Here is a 20,725-nt window from a genome sequence, read left to right on the forward strand (position 1 = left end):
TATTTCATATGTTTACTATTTTGCTTTCATAATAAAGAAAAATACTTCAAAATACTTTATCATTCCCAGACAATTATGAACAATTTGGGTGTCATATGAGTCAATAAATTTGATGTGTACTGTTAGAGATTTGTGCCCCAATTGGCTCTCCATAGTTAAACCACAACTTTTAACCAGAGTTCAGAATACAGGCCTATGAGGACAGACAGAGAAGGAGGGAGGGGGTGAGGAGACAAGGAAATAAAGGGGGAATAAGGGGAGGGGAAGAGAGAGTGGAATGAGAAAGAAGGAGAGGGGAGAATAGAAGGGGGAATGGAAGAGGGTGGGGTGTAGAGAGAAAGAGAAAGAAAAAGAGAAGATCTGGGATCCGTAACATAGGTTTGCGATGAATCACAAATATGAAAGAACAGCACTGATTGGTCCCTTGTCAGTATTTCAAACCTAATGCTCGTGTAACACTGATATTGATTGGTCAGTTCATTTAGCGATTGATCGCTAATCTTTGTGTTACGGAGCCGAGAAAGAGAGAAAAAGAATGTGTTGGGTTACAGAGTTGAAACTGAAATCCAGTTCCAACTTTTCCTGGTGACATGACATAGTCATCTTACACAATTGCTTCGATCTCAACTTCTGAGATTTCTCAGAATACGGAGAGATCACTGCACGGAGATTAGAATTTGATTAAGGGTAAAGTTTTCAATAAGTTTTACTTAGTGATCACATTTTGCAACAGAGCAAAAGTCGTTTTAGCTGTGAGAATTGGTCTTGATAGATTGCAGAGCACTTAACAGCATTTAGGTCCCGAAGGCTTAGCACCTGGGCTTGCATCAGAGCAGTCCGAGTTCAGGTACACATACGGGTCCACGGGGCAATTTTTAGCAACCTGAAAATTAAAAGAAGTTTGAAGAAAATAAATAAATAGTAAGCAATCTCTCACAGCTTGTATCATAGAAAATGTAATCATTAAAAAATTCATAACTACTTTTAAAAATTTGCTGTCATTGAATCAAATGATCAGTTTCAGTAGCTTTTAACAATAACATTCATAACAACTTGTTTTTAATGAATTCGGAGCTGGTGGGGCTATTTCACTTTTGATTTTGACAGCATGGCAATAAAAATGGAAAATGATTTTGATTGGCTGATGAGCCTTATAATGGTCGCTACCATAATAAAAAAAAAAAGGCACCAGAATCGTAAAATCCTTTAAAAAACGGAGTCTAGGAGTGTTAAGTTCAATTTACACAAACTTTAAGTTTCTATGAAATAACTAAATCACTTATGACACAAATATTCAATGAATTCGGCTTTATTTTCATTATATAATGTGAATACTGAGATAAAACAAGAATTCCCTGTAAAAAAACCTGTTTCACTGTTGTCAAGATTACCTTTGTATTGCAACACAGAGCACCATCTACAATAGTAAAAACCTTGCTATATCTTGACCTTCGCAAGATCTCAGCTAACTCTGCATCGACATTGACAGGAACGTTAGCCTGTGATCAAATACAAAATTAAGTATACTTTGATGTTACTACAGTAGATCCTACAGAAGTTGAATCTCTAAAGACTACATCAATCTGTTCGACAACCTAGGGCAAAATCTGATGCAGAAAATGTAAACCACAGTTAACATCATCTGCGGCCTGTAACTTAAACCCTGGCAGGTGTTTCATAATAAAGCTGTTTGTACGTTAAAGGTAAATGCTAGTTTTGGTAACGATATCAAAATGAGTTTGTACAGAATCCAATGAAATGACCACCAAAGTGTCTGTTTGTACAAAGAAAACGCATGTGCCAAAGGATTCTGGAAGAAATTGTGTAATTGCTGAGAAATCAGCAAATAAGCACAGGATTCGGGTAGAGCGTCGGGCCCGACGCTCTAAGCAATAATTATACATTGTCCCACGTGCGCTTATCTGTGTTGGGGATCTTCGGTGTGAACATTTTTCAGCGTAGATTTCAAGATTTCACAAAGTTCAGTTAATGTAACTGCACCAGATCTAGATCCTCGATGATATACTGACAATTAAGCCTTGTTTTACAGACTTTCTCATGAAATCAGTGTTTACTGCAACTACTGGAATTTCTCTTTAAGAACGACTGGTAATCCTTTTTAAGGGTAAATGGTATACACCATTAATATTCATTGGTGATTATTTAGCGCGTAAGAAAGGTTCACCATTCGTTCTTAAAGTCGCTCTTAACTTACAAACAGCTTTATGAAACGGCCCCCTGGTGCTACATCTAGAGCTGAATGTTAAACTTGATTTTATAACCCATTAGGTGTAACCATGCTTACAAATCAATTGTACGATTGATTGCTAATCTTTGCGTCACAGGCCCCTGGACTGAAAAAAATGCTTTTACTTATGCACGCTCTACTGTACAACTTGAACAGTTAAAGATATGAAAGCAATGTTTCCTGGATAACAGAAAAAAAGCAAATCATTTAAGTCCTTGGCCATAAAATGTTGTGTTGGGAAGGAGAAAAAGAAATCAAACAGAATGGTGAAAGTTCGAAAGAAATCGGACAAGCAATAAGAAAGTTATTGCTGTTTTTAAAATTTAGATCACTAATACTATGTAGATTTCAAATTGGCAACTGGGTAAGTAAATTATGACAAGGGGCAAGGACAACTTTCCCATAGGCCATGTACTTTATTATCAGGGATTTGTGGCTTTCTCCTAAGTACCCATTCCCCTGGGGCAGTAATCTAAATATAATCCAGGTAGTATATTGTTTTATGTCCTAATGAAAGAAAAATATAATTTGAAATAAAACTTTTGGGAAATATGACATTTTAGCCATAATATGTATTGGAGTACATGGAAGAGAAGTCCTTGCCTTACATCACTATGACATCCCATATGTGGCCAATTTGAAGTCTCCATGGGTATAGTGATTACCAATATTTACATCTTTTAAAAATTCTTAACTTTCTTTTTGTTTGTCCAATATTGTTCAAACTTTCAGCTATCAACTTGTCTGATTTTTCATTTCCTTATAAAAACAAGTTTTTATTTGGGTTGGATTCCCCTTTAAATAAAATGGATTTTTGAATTCTATTTATGTTCATTCATTATGACTATTGTACATCTTACTGAATAATAAGTATAAACACAAATAAGTTAGTGTTTAATTAAGGGGTCAGTAATATCCCAGAAGATATACTCATTCATTCATAACCAATGGCAAGTTTTAGACATGTAGCCCAGCATCAGTACTACTCTAATAATATAATAATATAGGGTATTTATATTGCGCACATATCCACCTTGTTAGGTGTTCAAGGCGCTCCTATATACCCGGCTAAGCTAGGCATTTATAGCGCACAGCTTTTTAAGGTATTACTTCCTACTGGTACCCATTTACCTCACCTGGGTTGAGTGCAGCACATTGTGGATCAGTTTCTTGCTGAAGGAAATTACGCCATGGCTGGGATTCGAACCCACGACCCTCTGTTTCAAAGTCCGAAGACTAATCCACTAGGCCAAAACGCTCCACAAATAATAAATAAAAGGTGCATATAAAGAAGAGGTCAAAGAAGAGTGGTCCGTACTCTTCCATTCAAATAAATGCAACAAGCAGATTTTCATTTTCAGGTCAATTAGTTGATTTGAGATCCTACTCATTCAGCTTGGCATTTGTCAGATGATTTCTCGAAAAAGCAGTTGTCACAAGCAATGCAGCAGGTGATCTTACCTTGAAAGTATTTTCTATGTCAAAGGGTAGCTCTGTCTCATATTCAGCAAGTGTTCCATTGTATGTCACTACTGCTGGAGTCTTACAATCAGCCTTGGACACCTTGAACAGTCTGTAAGTGACCGACATGAAAGCAATGTCTCCTAGGGATGCAAAAAAGAGGGGAAATAATTGATAAACATTGGTTCTTTCAGTCGGTCTTAGACACCTTAAACAACCTGAGACTGACGCGAAAGCAACGTCTCCTAGAGATGCAAAAAGGAGGGAAAAGCATTGATAAACATTGTCTCTGACAGTCAGTCTTACAGACCTTTAACAGTCATCTCTAATCGATTCATTTCACAAACGTTCACTTATTGGCTCAAGAAAAAACAATTCTTACCTGTAACTTCCAACAGCTTCTTATCCTCAACATTCACTTTCCTTGCAGTGACGATACGAGGTTTGGTGAACCCGATATCCTCGGCGTATTTCTCTAAATCTGTCCAACAGAGGGCACCAGCCAGACATTCACCTATCAAAAGAAAGGAAATGCATTGAGGTGCATATCAATTCAAATCAAATTGGGAAACTCATTCAATACCCAATCTCCGTGAAGGAATGACCAGGGGACTGTTACACAAAGCTTAGCTATTAATCATATAAGCTTGACTTTTATCATATATGTATTTTGTTCAATGGAATCAATCATAAAAACTTGTTCTACGATTATTGCTCAGTTTTGTGCTACTGAGCCTGATGAGTTGATTCAAAAATAGTTCAGTGTCACCCAAGGTTATGCTTAAAGGGGAATCCAACCTAAATAAAAACTTGTTTTTATAACAAAAAGAAAAATCAGACAAGTTGATAGGTGATTGTTTGAAAAATATTGAACAAACAACAAGAAAGTTATAAATTTCTAAAAGTTGTAAACATTGGTAATCACTATACCCATGGAGACTTCAAATTGGCCACATAAGGGATGTCATAGTGATGTAAGGCAAGGACTACTATTCCATGTACTCCTATACATATTATGGCTAAAATTTCATTTTTTCCTCCAAAGTTTTATTTCAAATGATATATTTTTCTTTAATGAGGACATAAAACATTATACTACCTGGGTTATATTTAGATTACTGCCACAGCAAGAGAAAACCACAGAACCCTGATAATAAAGTAGACAGCCTATGGAGAGTTGTCCTTGCCCCTTGTCATAATTTACTTACCCATTTTCCAATTTGAAATCAACATAGTATTTAGTGATCTCAATTTTAAAACAGCTTTAACTTTCTTATTGCTTGTCCGATTTCTTTCAAACTTTCACCATTCTGTTTAATTTATCTTTCTCCTTCCCAACACAACATTTTATGGCCAAGGCTGGATTCCCCTTTAATGGAATAATGCACACCATGTTGACCATGAAATTACTGGGAAGATCATACAGTAGCATGGGTCCCTTACACATGAACAGACAGATGATGGCTGAATTAAACATTGCATGCAACCCCAAATTAAGCGTAATTTTGATGCTTATCCCCTAAATATGCCTGTCATTTTCCAATTCATTGCTATGATTTTTATGCCCTAGAAAAATTATTAGCCTGCCTTGCATCATTCAGCACATTCAGTTTTTAACCTTTAATCTTTATTTACTCTGTTCATTAACACTTCCCCCAAGCTTGTTTTGTTTTATATTGTATTAGGTAATATTTTATGATACGTTGTAAGGTTGGCCGCTTACAAGAGTCAGTTTTCTTTCATTATATATTGTGTCCTATGTATGTCAATGTTTTTTTAATGCTTTGGTTAAATAAAACTGAATTGGATTGAACCTAATTTTCTTTTTTTCATGTTTGGTTATGAAATCATATCAACACAGAGTCTAAATAATAATATGGTAACACCTACATGTATCCCTGATTTTAAAGATTTAAAAAAAAAAAAAAAAAAAAATATTTCCCCTTCAACATCCTGATTTTGGCATTGATGGCAGTACTCACCCCACAGTACTTTGTGTTTCCTGATGTGCTCTGGAATGTCCTGTTGGACGTAGATATCCGAGAAGTAGAACTCGCCCCCCTCCTTCAAGACGCGGTAAGCTTCACGGATCACTGATGGCTTGTCAGGTGACAGGTTTATCACACAGTTTGATCTATAAGAAATGGCACAAAAGAGAAAAATTATTCAATTGGAGGCATTTTATTCATTCTCGCTATAAAAATAACCCAAAGGTCCCGGATGTAGATGTAGCTCACCCAGTTTACTGGTGTGATCTAGAAACTTCTTGCTTGAAAGTAAGAATATTATACAGCAAGAATGTTTAGACTGATTCCTCCTCAAAATGTAAGAAGAGATTGAAAATGCAGTGCAGATTCAGATGTGGCTAGACTAGCACTAGCTACAGTACAAGTAAATCAGAAGTTGTTGGGTCACAGTTCACTGAACAAGAAGTAATATTTCTAGTTCAGAGCACAGAGTGAATGTCAAATTGATGCAATGTGCTATATCCAGGATTTTGGGGTTATTGTTGATAGTGAGAATTGATTTCTCAGTGACATGTCTGCTTACATCGTTCGAGGTACAGAGTCATCTTTCAGAGACATTTTCAAATTTTCCCTACCTCCTGCATACTAGCAATCACACATTGAATAAGAATGTGAAGATGTAGTGAAAAATAATACCATTTCCTGTGCAGTATGATGTGCTGTCAAATTAGAACTAATCATTACTCTTTAGACAAAGCAATGAAAAGTAATAATGAAATATATTTAGAAATAAAAAATCCAAATAAGCATTTTTAAAATCAAACCTTAAAGTTATTATTTTTGGCACATGTATGTTCTACCAATAAATATTCATACAAATACGTGATACGTGTATGTTATTAAACATTAATTATGTTTGTCAAATATAAGGAATGAAAGCTGACTAATGTCGTACCTAGTAAAGTTGTGTACCTCTATTATGCTTTTCACACTGTATTTCCTTAACCCCATACTGTCTTTTTTGGATTCACACTGTCTTTCTTAACCCCATACTATTTGCTTAGCTGGGGTCAACACCTTAACCCAGGACTATCACACAGCTCATGAATATTGATGATTTTACCATACAGAGCATGATTAACGTGCAATTTCGACTTCTGTGATTGGCTAAGGCTTAGCCCCACTTTTCTTTAGCCTTGTTTTGTTTCACACTGCATCTCTTAGCACACTTAGCACATCTCTTAGCTAGCCCACTTTGCTTAAATGTAGTGCATGATGAAAACCTCTATTTGAGAACACTATACCCCAGTTTCCCTCAATCTATTCTCTTCTCCAAACATGACAAACCCTAAGTGCCCCAAGCAAGCAATTTAAGTATCAAAACACCTGTTTCAAAGAAAACACAACAGCCCGAGCGCGGTCCCTGCAAAACATGCTGTCACTTTTATTCACTTACGTTCCTTATTTCGAGGTCAATTTTCCTCGTTCGAAATTGAAAATGGAATAACATTGGATTTCTGAATACAATATGCCTTGGAAAACGTGATTAAATATCAAATACAATAATTCCATTCCGAAGGTCCTACTACAAGCAGAGAAGTCTTACGTAATAGCACAGCTGATGTTTATCATTTCGTCCTTGGCTCAACGCTCATAATCTGGCCTGTGGAGGTGAAATTGAGATAGCGGGGATTACCTGGCCAAGCGGGGTTGATCAGCCGGGTGTTTCATAAAGCTGTTCGTAAGTTAAGAGTGACTGGTGGTGATCCTGTCTTGAGGTAAATGGTACACACCATTGGCAAATGGTACATCACCAGTCGTTCTTAAAGTCACTCTTAACTTACGAACAGCTTAATGTAACGGCCCCCTGGGCTTGGAAATTATTTTTGAGATTTACAAACGCAAAATAGAGTATAGAACCGCAGTTTGCAATCTGAACTGCGGTCTTTCTCCAAACGGGGTTTGACGTAATGTGAAAATGAAGTGGGCAAAGCTAGGAAGAAAGTGCAGTGTGAAAAGCATATATATGGTTCATACTGCAGCAGTGTACCCGTCAGCTCATTCTGGCTAACCTGACTGCCGATGTATGCACTTGCCAATTTGAAATCGATATAGCCTTAGTGATCTCAATTTTAAAGAGTCAAAACAATCTCCTTCCTAATCCAATTTCCTCAAATCTCCCACCATTCTGTTAAATCTCCTTTCACACAAATCATTGCCACAGTGGACCATGATACAATTGTTGAGGTGAGATGAGACTTACACAACGATATCATACTGGTTATCCTCTACCTGAGCATCCTTCAGGTTCTCGATGAAGCCTTTTCTGTACTCAACGTTGGGTGCTGGATAGCCAAACTTTTCCTGGTGATATGTCAGGTACTTTCTGGCAAGCTCAAGCTTCAAAGTGAAGATCATCATGAAAGAGAAAGCAAAATGAAAATTTTATCTTCAAGTCACAAAGATCAATGGTTGAAGGTCTGTCATAAAAATATGTAAACAATACCTATTTCATTCAGTGACTTATGAATATTTCATAATAATAAATTAAGATACCTTGGCCCGTATTCTGAAGTAAGATTTAACTTAAAATCAGGTTTAAAGTTGTGGTTTAAGCATGGACAGCCAATTGTTACATAATCACTAACAGTAGAGATATCATAATTCAGCTCATTCGGCTCTCAAATCATTCATAATTGTCTAGGAAGTATGAATAGATGATTGTCTTCACCATCGATGAATCAGGAAAGAGCACAGTAAACATAAGAAACATACAACTTATTAAAAATGTTGATACTTTTTGGCTTCCCATACTTAAACCTGAGTTTAAGTTAAACCGGGCTTCAGAATACGAGCCCTTGCCTCTATATGGATTTCTCTACCATCCTCATTCATGATACCAGCAGTGGGATTATTTGTCTCTTCTTTATTTCTCTACCAACACAGCAGTTTCGGTGGCAGGAATGAGATAGCGATTTCAATTCATAAAACTTTCATTTTGAAAGAAAAGAGGGATATTACCTGCTCATCTGTCATGTCAATGCCTACAACAAAACCTTTGGGTCCGACTAGCTTGCTGATTGCGTAACAATCACGTCCTGTGCCACTACCGAGGTCAACGACCCTCGCATCCTCTATCAAGCTAGGAATACACAGACCGCATCCATAGTACCTGAAGATGAAGACAAAGCAGAAAATCAACGTTAGAACAAGTGATACATCATTAAAATTAATTTAAATTCTTTCAATTTACATAGCTGTCTGTTCTGAGAGTCAGAGATTAAGACCAAAATATTTTGGAAACAGGAGACTCAATAATTTCAAAATACATCTGGGGAACGTTTCATCAATATTTTCATCCGACAAGTTGTCAGATCTGACATCTTTCCATGATTTTGATTGGCTGAGAGGCACTGTTCCTATGGTAACTGTCAGATAACTGTCAATAAAATGTACTATATGTTAGCCTACATACTCTTATTATGCTTCTTCTTATAAGCAATGCCGTTGATGCTGAAGAGGAATAATGATTCGAAAAAAATATAAACCCAAATGTTCTCATCTATATCTTCGTTGACACACGTGTGCAAGAAATTACCTCGATGGCCAAAGGAGAGAGAGAATATGTTTTTTTGCTGCAATTTATAGGAAGTATAAGCATTGAATATCTATAACTTGTCTAACTCCTGGCGGTGTTTTAGTATTCATATAACATTCTCATTTTCCTTTAAATTTAAGAAAAATAATCATTAGAAAGTGGTAAATGATTTTGTAAGATCTACATGTAACTTAGAATTTTAACGTAAGCCATAGAGGAAACAGCATTTCTTCATCTTACTCTTTATGAAAGCAATGGGAGAGAAAGTATAGTTCTATGACTGTGATTTCTTTTTTTTCAAAGATAGTAAAAGAATACTTTTATCTAGATCTTTTATTATAAACTCCTCTGGATTAGTTTTAAAACTTCAACTGAGTAGGAAGTGGACATGCTTAGTGCAGGTTGAAACTTGGTGCTTTTACTTTAGACCAATTGAGGAAAGAACATGATCATTTAAGATGATTTCATTTTTTTCATTTCTTTCCTCTAGGGCCTATTAATTTACAAAAAAAAATTATGTAAGAACATATGTGCATTTAAAAAAAAAGTCACTTTTTGCTAAAATTTACAGGAAGTTAAGTATTGAATATCTTTAACTTGTCTAACTCCTGGCAGTGCTACATGCATAGTATTCATATAACATTCTCATTTTCCTTTAAATTTATGTAAAAATAATCATTGGAAAGTGGTAAATGATTTTGTAAGTTGTAACTTAGAATTTTAACATAAGCCGTAGAGAAAACAACATTTTCTTATTTACTGTTTGTGAAAGCAATGGGAGAGAAAGTATAGTTCTATGCCTGTATGAGTTTTTTTTTAAAGATAGTAGAAGAACATTTTCATCTAGATCTTTTATTATAAACTCCTCTGAATTAAGATTCAAAACTTCAACTGAGTAGGAAGTGGACATGCTTAGTGCAAGTTGAAACTTGGAATTGTTTTTTCACCTTCGTGGCCTTAATTTCTCATAATAATGCTCTGTGAGCATGATGGGTTCACAATCCAATAAACGGTCGGTCATGAGCATTCTAGACATGTCTTTGAATTTGAATCTTGATTCATTTATATCATCATGTGCATAGAAATGTTTGACCTCTTGTATTACAATTGATTACAGTTTGTATTGACATATTCATTCACATGATTAACACAAGCTCTTTTGATAAAAATATAGATTTTAATCATGTTAATCATGGTACTTTTACTTCAAACCAATGGAGGAAAGAACATGATCATTTATGATGATTTTTTGTTGTAAATAGTATTGGAAAGAAGATGTAAGCTAGTTCAATGATGAATTGAATTAGATTTATTTTTTCATTCTACATTATGAACATGACCTGTAGCCAGCAGAACATTCTTTTTGTCCAAATAATTTATCCGGTAATTGAAACATGATAACGATGTGTTTTATAGGTGTCGGTCAAATTTTAGAATTGGTTCCTAACTTTGTGGTATATTTATAAATGTACATTTTTTTTAAGAGTTCAAACAGAAACATTGATTGTAACTCTGAATTTCAAAAAAAGAGAAGATTTTCAGAAATCTTTGAGGAGTATTAATTGATCCAGTGATCTATTGGTGCTTGAATACTCTAGACTTATTTTTGATTACTTAAGTGTGAACATGACCTAGATCTCAGTAAAATATTCCTTTTATTCATTTCTCCGGAAATGTATACACATAAACAAGATTAACATTTTGCCGGTGGACTTAAAATAAAATCTCTCGGTTCGTTTCGGAGTAAAAAAAAAAGGAATATATCATACTAAGTCTTATATTAAAAAAAAAAACCTGTGATTTTGATGAATCCTAAATTATCCAGTAAAATGCTCATATTGGAGTTATTTTGAAATTTTGGATTCAATGACTATCTTGTTTTAACCTTTGCGTACACGCCATGCTTGTCCATTATTTATAAAGACTTTTTTTTGTTTTGGAGAATAAGAAAAAAGAAGGAAAACAAATAATTATTAATCATAATCATAAGTGTACATTGCTCTGTAAGGTCAAAAGAGGAAAGAACTTTGTAATTGTCATGTAGGTTTATTCTGTTCACTGAGGACGTATAGAAGACATATTTTTTTGTAAAAGCAGCAACCATTCTACCTAAAAAAACAGATAGCTTTAGTAAAATTAATGTTTTTGACAAATCAACAATGATTAATGTACAGTGTGAACATAGTCCGGATCTCAGAGGAATATTCTTTTTATTCATTAATTCAACGGTATTTCGAACAAGGCAAACAAATTGTTATACCAGGTGTAAGAGTTCAAGTTATATTTAAATGTACGAACACCATAACTACATTCGAATGCCTTTCCACCTTCATTCAGTTTTCGGGGAAGCATGCCCTGAATAATTTGAATTTGTGTTATCCCTTAACCTATTCTATACAGGGGAGGCTTCCCAGCTTGTTTTATTCACGGGAGCTCACCCAACCCTTTTATGCTTATTTAGTACAAAATATTTACAATGCAATTGACATCGTATAATACAATTGCCAATGATTATCTGATGACTTCTCATGTGTTTGTGTTCCTTTTCTTCATAGGAATGTGTATAACCAGTTTTTCTTTATCTAATTATTATTCTCTCCAGGTCTTTGCCTTGCTGACACGAGCACGCGGTCTCGTCGATCTCTACAGGAAGCGAATTTTTTGCATTTCGTGTTTTTCTCTTTCAATTCCCAGTGATTGAAAATTTCCCCTTTTCAGCGTTGAATGATGATGAGTTTTTCAATTTGTTTAGGCCGAACAACGAAACCCAAGATACTAACTGCAATTCTTCGTTTGAAAATCTCGTATCAATGGAGATGAATTTAGCTACTGATTTAAATGAAATTAACGACAATAATTATCCAAGTTCAAATTACTTTACAATAAATCAATTTAATTCACTTGATAAATCTACACATACACTTTCAATAATGCACATGAATATAAGGAGTTTGAGCTCTAATTTCGACAATTTACGCCTTTTATCCGATTCATCTTCACATAATAAAATGTCCATAATCGCGCTAACTGAGACATGGTTATCTCAGGAATCTGATGGTTTATATTCACTTTCTGGTTATACGTTTGTAGAAAACCATAGGGGTAATAGACGGGGAGGAGGGGTAGGTATCTATATCAATGAACAGCTAGAATATTTTACTCACAATGATCTTAGTTGTATGAATGAAACTGTAGAGTCTCTTATCATTGAAATTCGGGTACCAAACTCTAAAAACATACTGATCGCAGTATTTTATAGACCTCCTAACTCCAACACAAATTATTTTTTTGAATACTTGCAAGATTTTCTACAAAATCCGGTTTTTTATAATAAAGACTGTTATGTGGTAGGTGACTTTAATATAGACATATCTAAATCTAACCACAATAGATCGCATGAATTTTTGGATATCATGCTTACATCATCATTTTTACCATTGATAACAAAACCCACTCGGGTTACTAACCAATCTGCAACCCTTATTGATAATATTTTTAGTAATGTCTCTCCTTTACCCGAGTCTGGAATAATTTTATCTGATATCTCTGACCATTTCCCGATATTTTCAAGAACTCCCTTTAGGTTAGCAAAAAAAGATACCCAGCAACATAAATTCCGACGACTAACACCAAATAATTTACAGAGCTTGAAAGATGGTCTTGAAGACGCGGATTGGTCTGAGGTGTTCAGTTCTCAAGATACTAATGCAGCATATAACATATTTATGAAAATTTTTACTTCACATTTAGATAGACATGTACCATTGGTTAGTAAATGTAATAATTATAAAAAGAGTCCAAGACTTCCATGGATATCGAAATCAATACTACGATCAATAAATCGCAAAAATAACTTGTACTATGCTGATAAAATCAGTCGCTCAGAAAAGTCACATCGTAAATATACTACATATAAAAATACCCTCACTAAACTATTGCGGAGTGAAAAACGAAAATATTTCACAAATCAATTAATTCGTTTCAAACACGACATCAATAAAACATGGAAAACAATAAACACTGCCATAAATAAACAAAGCACAATAGAACGCATAAAAACAATAAAGCACAATAATGTTGAAATACACGATTCTTTTCGTATAGCTGATATATTCAATCAATACTTCACACAAATTGGAAAAAGTCTTGCAGATAATATACCTTTAACCCAAAAGAAATATACGGATTTCATTCACCAACCAAATCCAAATTCTTTATTTTTAGTACCTGTACATAGAAATGAAATAATAGATATGGTGAACAACTTAAAAAACAAAAAAAGCTGTGGTCACGATGGTATTGACAATATTTTATTAAAAAATGTTATAGAATACATTGTTGACCCATTAGTATACATATTCAACCTTTCTTTAAGTAATGGCGTAGTGCCTGACAGTATGAAAATATCAAAAATAATACCAGTGCACAAAAAAGGAGAAAAGATTAATGTATGTAACTATAGACCAATAGCCTTATTACCTACTTTGTCAAAAGTTATGGAAAAGGTAATCTACACAAGATTATTAAAATTTTTGAATAAATATGATATAATTTCCGATTTTCAATTTGGATTTCGCCAAAAACATAGTACATCTCATGCCACTCTCTCATTTATTGACAAAATCACAAAAGCTATTGACAACTTTGAACATACAATAGGTGTTTTTCTGGACCTCTCCAAGGCCTTCGACACCATAAATCATGAGATACTGCTCTACAAACTTGAAAATTATGGAGTTCGTGGGAAGGCCTTGGAGTGGTTCAGAAACTACCTTGTAAATCGCAAACAATTCGTAAGCATAAATGAACAAAATTCTTCTCTACAAAATGTTAACTGGGGTGTTCCCCAAGGTAGCCTCCTGGGCCCTCTTTTATTTATTATCTATATAAATGACATCCAGAACTCCTCTGAAATATTATCTTATGTCCTTTTTGCAGATGATTCAAATGTACTCTACTCTCATCCTAACCCCAATATTTTAATTAATGTACTGAACACTGAACTGGATAAATTGATACAATGGATTATGGCTAACAAATTGTCAATAAATGTTCAAAAAACGAAATGCATGCTTTTTAGCAATTCTTTAGAACAATTGCCATTTAATATCAAATTAGACAATGTAGACATTGAAGTTGTTACTACAACTAAATTTTTAGGCCTCATAATAGACAACAAATTATCTTGGAAATCGCATATTGACTCTATATGTCGCACAATTTCACGCAATATTGGTGTTATCAACAAAAATAAGTTTTTTCTTCCAACTTCCTCCCTAAAAATGCTTTATTCAACATTAATTTTACCATATCTAAATTATGGAGCAATTGTTTGGGGAAACACACACTCAACCTACCTAGATAGAATATTGCTTTTACAAAAGAAGGCATTGCGTGTTATTTTCAACTTGTCCTGGAGATCTCACACAGATGAGTTGTTTTTAAACAATAACATTCTAAAAATAAAAACACTGTACCAATATAATTTAGGTCAATTCATGTATCAGTTAAACAATAATATGTTACCACCCATATTTAATTTTTCATTTAACAAAAACAAAACCCTTCACAAATATCCCACACGTCAATCCGATGAATTTCATTTACCACTACCCCGGACCATCCTTGCAAAATCAATTTTTACTTTTGAAGGCCCTAGACTCTGGGGAACTATCAATAGTAACATCAAAGAATCTCCAAGCCTTAATTCTTTCAAATATAAGTTCAGAAAATTTCTTCAAGATAACCATTGAATTTAACTCTTCATCACTCAAGCTCTTGTATTTTTTTAATCAAACATGTTTATCATGTCACGTACACTTATACATCTCTTTCGTTTTCCTGTTGATCGGCGAGGTCCGTCTGTGAGTGCTGGGGCTGGATTCTGGAGACCTTTAATCTCTCTTTTTCTTATTTCCTTTTGCCTATTTTTATTTCCAATTTTTCTTTTTAATTCAACTGGTCGTGCTCAAGTTGGTACCTTATTTTTTTATATGCTAAACAACTGCAAGAATATTTATTAGGAGGCTGCACTCTACAAGCTCCGCTTTTTAGCAGCCTCCTCCATTTTCAACCTGATTTGTAATAATCTTGAATATAATTTTCTGTACAGGAATAATTGAAATATGTTTTGTTATTTATGTATGTCAACATGTACCGAAGAAACTGTAATTGTTGAAAATGGAAATAAACGAATGAAATAAAATGGGACTTGTCGGATAAAATGTCCGACAAGTCCTTTCATGAAACGCCCCCCAGGACGATTTATTCTAGAATTCTTTTCCTTTTATCCAGTATCCCACAAAGGTCCATCTATATCTGATTTCTTCTACTTCTTACTGATATTTTTTTTATCAAACAGAAATTGACCCTCGATATCCATACTCTTTTTTTTTGGTGTAATTCTACTACCACTCTGCATCTTGGCCTAATTCATCTGATGCATGATCTAGGGCTATGCATCTATTCCCCATCAAAACAAAGATTCTATACTATTTTTAAAATGTCTGTTCAGAATTTTTTATTTGATAACAATAATTTTCTTTTTTTCTGGAATAGTCAGAAAATGTAATAAAATTTATGAATATTAATCATGCATCACATTCTGTCAATGATTAATGATATTTTATTATACATCCCAACTGTGATTAATTTTTTTATTCAAATTACTTGGCTTTTCACCGAACTTTGTCATTATTTAGATATCGAAGATGATGTAATGAGAACAGTCAAAGTGGTCTTGGAAGCGATCTTCCAAACCGGTTTGGAAAATCACATCAAGACAGTTTTCAAGATCGCACATTTTGAGCGTGCTACTCCACACATCGGGTGTAGAATGCGATTTCAAATTTTGTGCGAAACACGTCATCCAACTGAGAGCATTGAGCATTCCCGTAACATCGCTTTTTGAGAATTGGTTTGAAAACTACTTTTGGGTGATCAAATGGGAATGCTGACAAAGCAATCTTCCAAATCATTTCAGTCAACTAGTTTCAGATTTAGAAAATTTTTCTATCCCATACGTTAAATAAGGAGGGGGGTCAGGGATTAATAATGATAACGTCTTATCGACTTGCAAAGGATTGCATTTGGGGAATGGTGATGATAGTAAAATATCAGAAATTGTTAAATAAATCTCCAGAAACGATGGTTATTCCTGTCTAATCAAGACCATATTAATGTTTGCCCATGAATTTTGCAGTCAACACTGTGTTGATATTCAACTATGACTAAAGGTAAGCCAAGGCTTGCCAAGGGTTACATTGAACAACCACAATGAAGACTATGGAAAGCCAGGAATGTCAACATCTGAAAATGCATGTTTGTTCAATTACTTTCTAACTCATACATGTACATCCATGGTTTTCTTGAAAAGTCAGGGTGATTCTTTTTGTTTACAAAGGACAAAATATTATGAAACTACTGGATTTCCATAGAGTTACGTTAAATTGGATCAATCGTAACTCTTTGCAAGTGGCCGAGTGGTCTAAGGAAGGCGCCTGGTTATACATGGAAAGTCCGGAGTTCAATCCCGCCCGTGGCACCTATGCCTGTGAGCAAGGCATTTAATACTCTTTTATCGAGACCAAAAGCTTCGGTCTCTGTTATGTTGGTTGTTCCGCTGAACTCCATTGGCTCTACTCACAGAGACCTAACTCGATCTGTACAGGGACTCATTGGCCAAGGATAGAAATATTCATGGAGTTGGGGTATTTATAGCTGTCATCGATACACTGTTACTGAATGTCCTGAATTTGACTCTGATTGTGAGATTCAATGGTGTAATGTTCAACTTGCTAATGCCAAACCACTCTACATTGGCAGCTTCTACTGCCCTCTGAACAACAGGCAACATGGCCTTGATGGCTTGCATCATTCATTGAGCAAGATCATGGCAAGGCACAGATGTACTCATCCTAACATCCTCTATCATTCCTCTTCAAGCAAAGTTACAACTGTGGGGTTGTACCAGCTCAGTGGAAGCAGGCATTAGTCTCTCCCATACAAAAGCCTGGTGTAAAGTGTGACCCCTCAAACTATAGACCAATCTCGCTGACATACATATGCAGTAAGGTTATACCTTTATACCGTACCTTTGTATCGCATCTACTGGAAAAATACAATTGTGTCTGCAGTCAAGTTTCCAGGTCTTGTACTGTACATTGTCTTCCTAGCTTGGATAAATTGCTATCTGTGCTATTTGTCCTTTGCTGTGCCAATGCAGTGACTAGTACTAATCCCATGCATGAACATAATGCCATGCAGACCAAAACTTGTCTAGTTCTGTTTTGAAGTGATTGATTGTTGATGCTGTGACTACTTCAGCAGGCAAAGAATTCCAGTTGCTCACCACTCTAACACTGAAGGTGTTTTGCCTCACACTCAACCTACTCCTTTTCAGAAAAAGCTTGTTATGGAGCATATCATCCTGAACCATGCCTCTAAGCACATAGCAAGAAACAACATCCTTTCTGATGCTCAGCATGGATTTAGACAAGGCCTCTCAACTACGACTTAACTAACATCAGTAGTACATGATTGGTCTTCTATCCTTCAACGTAGAAGTCAAGCGAACATCATCTTCGACTTCCAGAAGGCCTTTGACTGGGTCCCACATTATCTGTTGTCTTCTAAGCTTGAATTCTATGTAATCACCGGTAACTCTCTCATTGGATGTCACTCCTCACTGATCGGAAGCAGGCAGTTGTTGTTGATGGATCAAAGTCAACATGGAGAGACGTAACATCAGGAGTGCCGCAGGGATCCGTTATCGGGCCAACCCTGTTTTGCTGTACGTCAATGACATCCTAGATAACGTACAATCAACCATGCATCTCTTCGCAGATGAAGGTGTCATTTACCGCGAGATCAGGCATTGTGATGACCACCAAATCCTCCAAAATGATCTCCAACTGTCTAGTTGGTCTACCACATGGATGATGGACTCCAACATCAAAAAGTGTGCAGTGTTAACTATTACACGCAAACGCACTCCCAACATCTAGCAGTATCACCTGACAAATAGTGTAATCCCTAGAGTTAACAACTAAAAGTACTTGGGTGTTACAGTTTCTTCTGATCTGCGATGGAACAAACATTGCCAACTCACACTCTTGGTCTCCTGCGTAGAACTCTTTCCTCTTGTACAAGAGATGTGGAGTCGAGGGCCTACACATCCTTAGTACGCCCCCAACTAGAGTATGGCTGTGAGGCCTGGAATCCATAAACAGTCACAGACATGGTCTGCTTTCAGCAAGTACAAAGGTCAGCGGCTCGCTTCATGTACTTAGACTACAGGATCTCCACATCACCTTCCTCCCTTGTGACGTCACTGGAATGGGAAGCACTACACACATGCCGAATCCTTGCCAAATGTTCCCTCTTTCACAAAATCCACTCCACTACCATCATGTCCTGAAGCCACAATCGACCCCTTCAAGTTCCCGTTCTATCCAAGAACTATAAGGAACTGGAACAACCTACCCAGCTCAGCTGTCAACACGAAAGGAATGTCCAGTTTCAAGCACTTGTTCACTGCTACCACCCTGCCTGTGGGGAATCTACAGGTAGGAGTATGGTATGCCAAGGTTGTACAATTTACAGATAAAAATTCTTATTTAACAAATATTAAAATTTATTTTTTGATTAAAAATAATTCATATTAATATAAATAAATTATTTATGATCACGAAATAAATTTTAATATTTGTTAAATAAGAATTTTTATCTCTAAATTGTTCGTTAAGATGGCATTGCTTTCCGGAAGTACGTCATACATAAGCGGTTCAAGGGTCGACGCTATTGTATTTCCGTTGTTTACATGTGGAACGAGAGGTCTACCAGCATCAGTTAGGTAAGAAATCTTCATTTTTTTATAGTTTTGTATAATGATATTTAAAACCTTCCTACGCATTAGGCGTAGGAAGGTGTAAGAATTAATAAAATTAATAGAATTCTCATGATTTCGGTTTAAAAAGATGGATTTCTTGGGGAAATCCATCTTTGTTTTGGTCCTTCGCTTAAGACACTATGGAGAGTGTGTCAAGACGTCAATGATGAAGAAGTATATGACATATCTAAAAAAATCATCATCATTGCGTCCTCAAGACTATAGATTCCCCACAGGCAGGGTGGTAGCAGTGAACAAGTCGTTATAACCTTGTTCATTGGATGAGTGGTTTCAAGGAGGCTGCTGTCCCTGCCATCAAAATGATGACAACCCCTTGTTGGATCCCATATGATTTGAAGTCAATAGCTTGGTTTTTACTTGCACTCAGCATAGCATGTTTTACTGTACATATACAAAATTGCTATGTCTATCCATCACCATTTCTGCACTTCATGAAACTCCTTCCAGTGGCTCACTTTATTCAGTATAGCTACAGCTACCAAAGGGATTACTACATCAACTTATGTTTATGTATTAAGTTCTGATAAAAAAGGGAAGTGAAGTTGGGCAACAGCCGAAGTAAGTCACTGTTTTTTACCCTTTTAAGTTTATTTTTCCCTGTTTCGGTGCATTTCAGGCCAAAACAGATTAATCATCTTTATTTTTGTACAGTTCTTTTTGTATATATTTATGAAATAAAGACAGAAATTGATGAGCCCCGTTGGAGGGATTTTGCATGGTTAACCCCCTAATGCCTTGGTGGCTGCAAGATAGAGCCGTCTGTGTATACGAGGAGAAATTTAAAAAAAATGTTTTAAAAAATCCTCGAAACAGACGGCTGCCAGCTGTCTATCTTTTATCCTGCTTTCAATGGAAATGCTATATGAATTATGGTACTTGTAGATAGGTGTGCACTCGTTAAAAAAAAAAACAGGGCCCAGGCCCCAGATAATGAGATATAGCGGATACAACTTACGTCGCGAGAATGTCATCGTGTACAGAGGCGATGGCCTGCCGAACGCTGAGCTTGTCCGCCGCAGAACTTGCCCCGAGCTGACAAGTGTCCGTCCGTAGATCGCAAGACGTCTGAATCGTCTTTCCGTAGTACTCTTTTACATCATCGTGAACTGAATCCATTGTGAAATTATGAAAAGCAACATATGCAAAAAAATGAATTGATATAATGAGCACAGATCAGCAGCTCTTCGGAGGACTGGAATGACGGAAATAAGGAGATATTTTCACTGCTCTTTCTGACAGAAGCCACCGGTAGCAGTCGACACGAATTGAGCAGGTACGTTATTACACACAAGCTCGAGATCGCGCCTGGCGCCTGCTTCTGAGTGATTGCCAATTGATTGCCAGTAAGAATGTATACACAACTCTCGTATACAGCTTTGACTGATGACGCATAATATCAGTATTCCAAATGACGATTCGTATAGGCCTTTGTGGGACAAAGAAATGATACCAGTCTTGGAAAAAAAGAGGAGTTTCTAGATTCTTGTAGAAAGTTGAAAGACGGAGCTGCCACCCAAGAACAATACTCAATAAATCTTTTC

General features: G+C 35.8%; 1 protein-coding gene across 1 annotated transcript; it reads right to left on the reverse strand.

The window, feature by feature from the left end:
• Positions 1-276: 276 nt before the first annotated feature.
• LOC121423790 (arsenite methyltransferase-like) lies at positions 277-20,486 on the reverse strand. The gene is made up of 8 exons (XM_041619278.1): positions 20,140-20,486; positions 8,698-8,848; positions 7,940-8,076; positions 5,692-5,843; positions 4,092-4,223; positions 3,710-3,852; positions 1,392-1,499; positions 277-883 (listed from the first exon to the last, which is right to left on the reverse strand). Exons 1-8 carry the CDS (start codon positions 20,298-20,300, stop codon positions 785-787), a joined length of 1,083 nt encoding a protein of 360 aa, XP_041475212.1. The 5' UTR covers positions 20,301-20,486; the 3' UTR covers positions 277-784.
• Positions 20,487-20,725: the final 239 nt, after the last annotated feature.

This window comes from Lytechinus variegatus, chromosome 11, assembly GCF_018143015.1.
Source record: "Lytechinus variegatus isolate NC3 chromosome 11, Lvar_3.0, whole genome shotgun sequence".
NCBI classification, from domain to species: domain Eukaryota; kingdom Metazoa; phylum Echinodermata; class Echinoidea; order Temnopleuroida; family Toxopneustidae; genus Lytechinus; species Lytechinus variegatus.

Excerpts from the sequence above, each read along its gene's own strand:
- LOC121423790 (XM_041619278.1), bottom strand. The coding sequence starts at position 20,300 with ATGGATTCAGTTCACGATGATGTAAAAGAGTACTACGGAAAGACGATT. Across the intron at positions 8,077-8,697 it reads TTGACATGACAGATGAGCAG|CTTGAGCTTGCCAGAAAGTA; the intron begins GTAATATCCCTC and ends TTCACTTTGAAG. Across the intron at positions 3,853-4,091 it reads GAAGCTGTTGGAAGTTACAG|GAGACATTGCTTTCATGTCG; the intron begins GTAAGAATTGTT and ends TTGCATCCCTAG.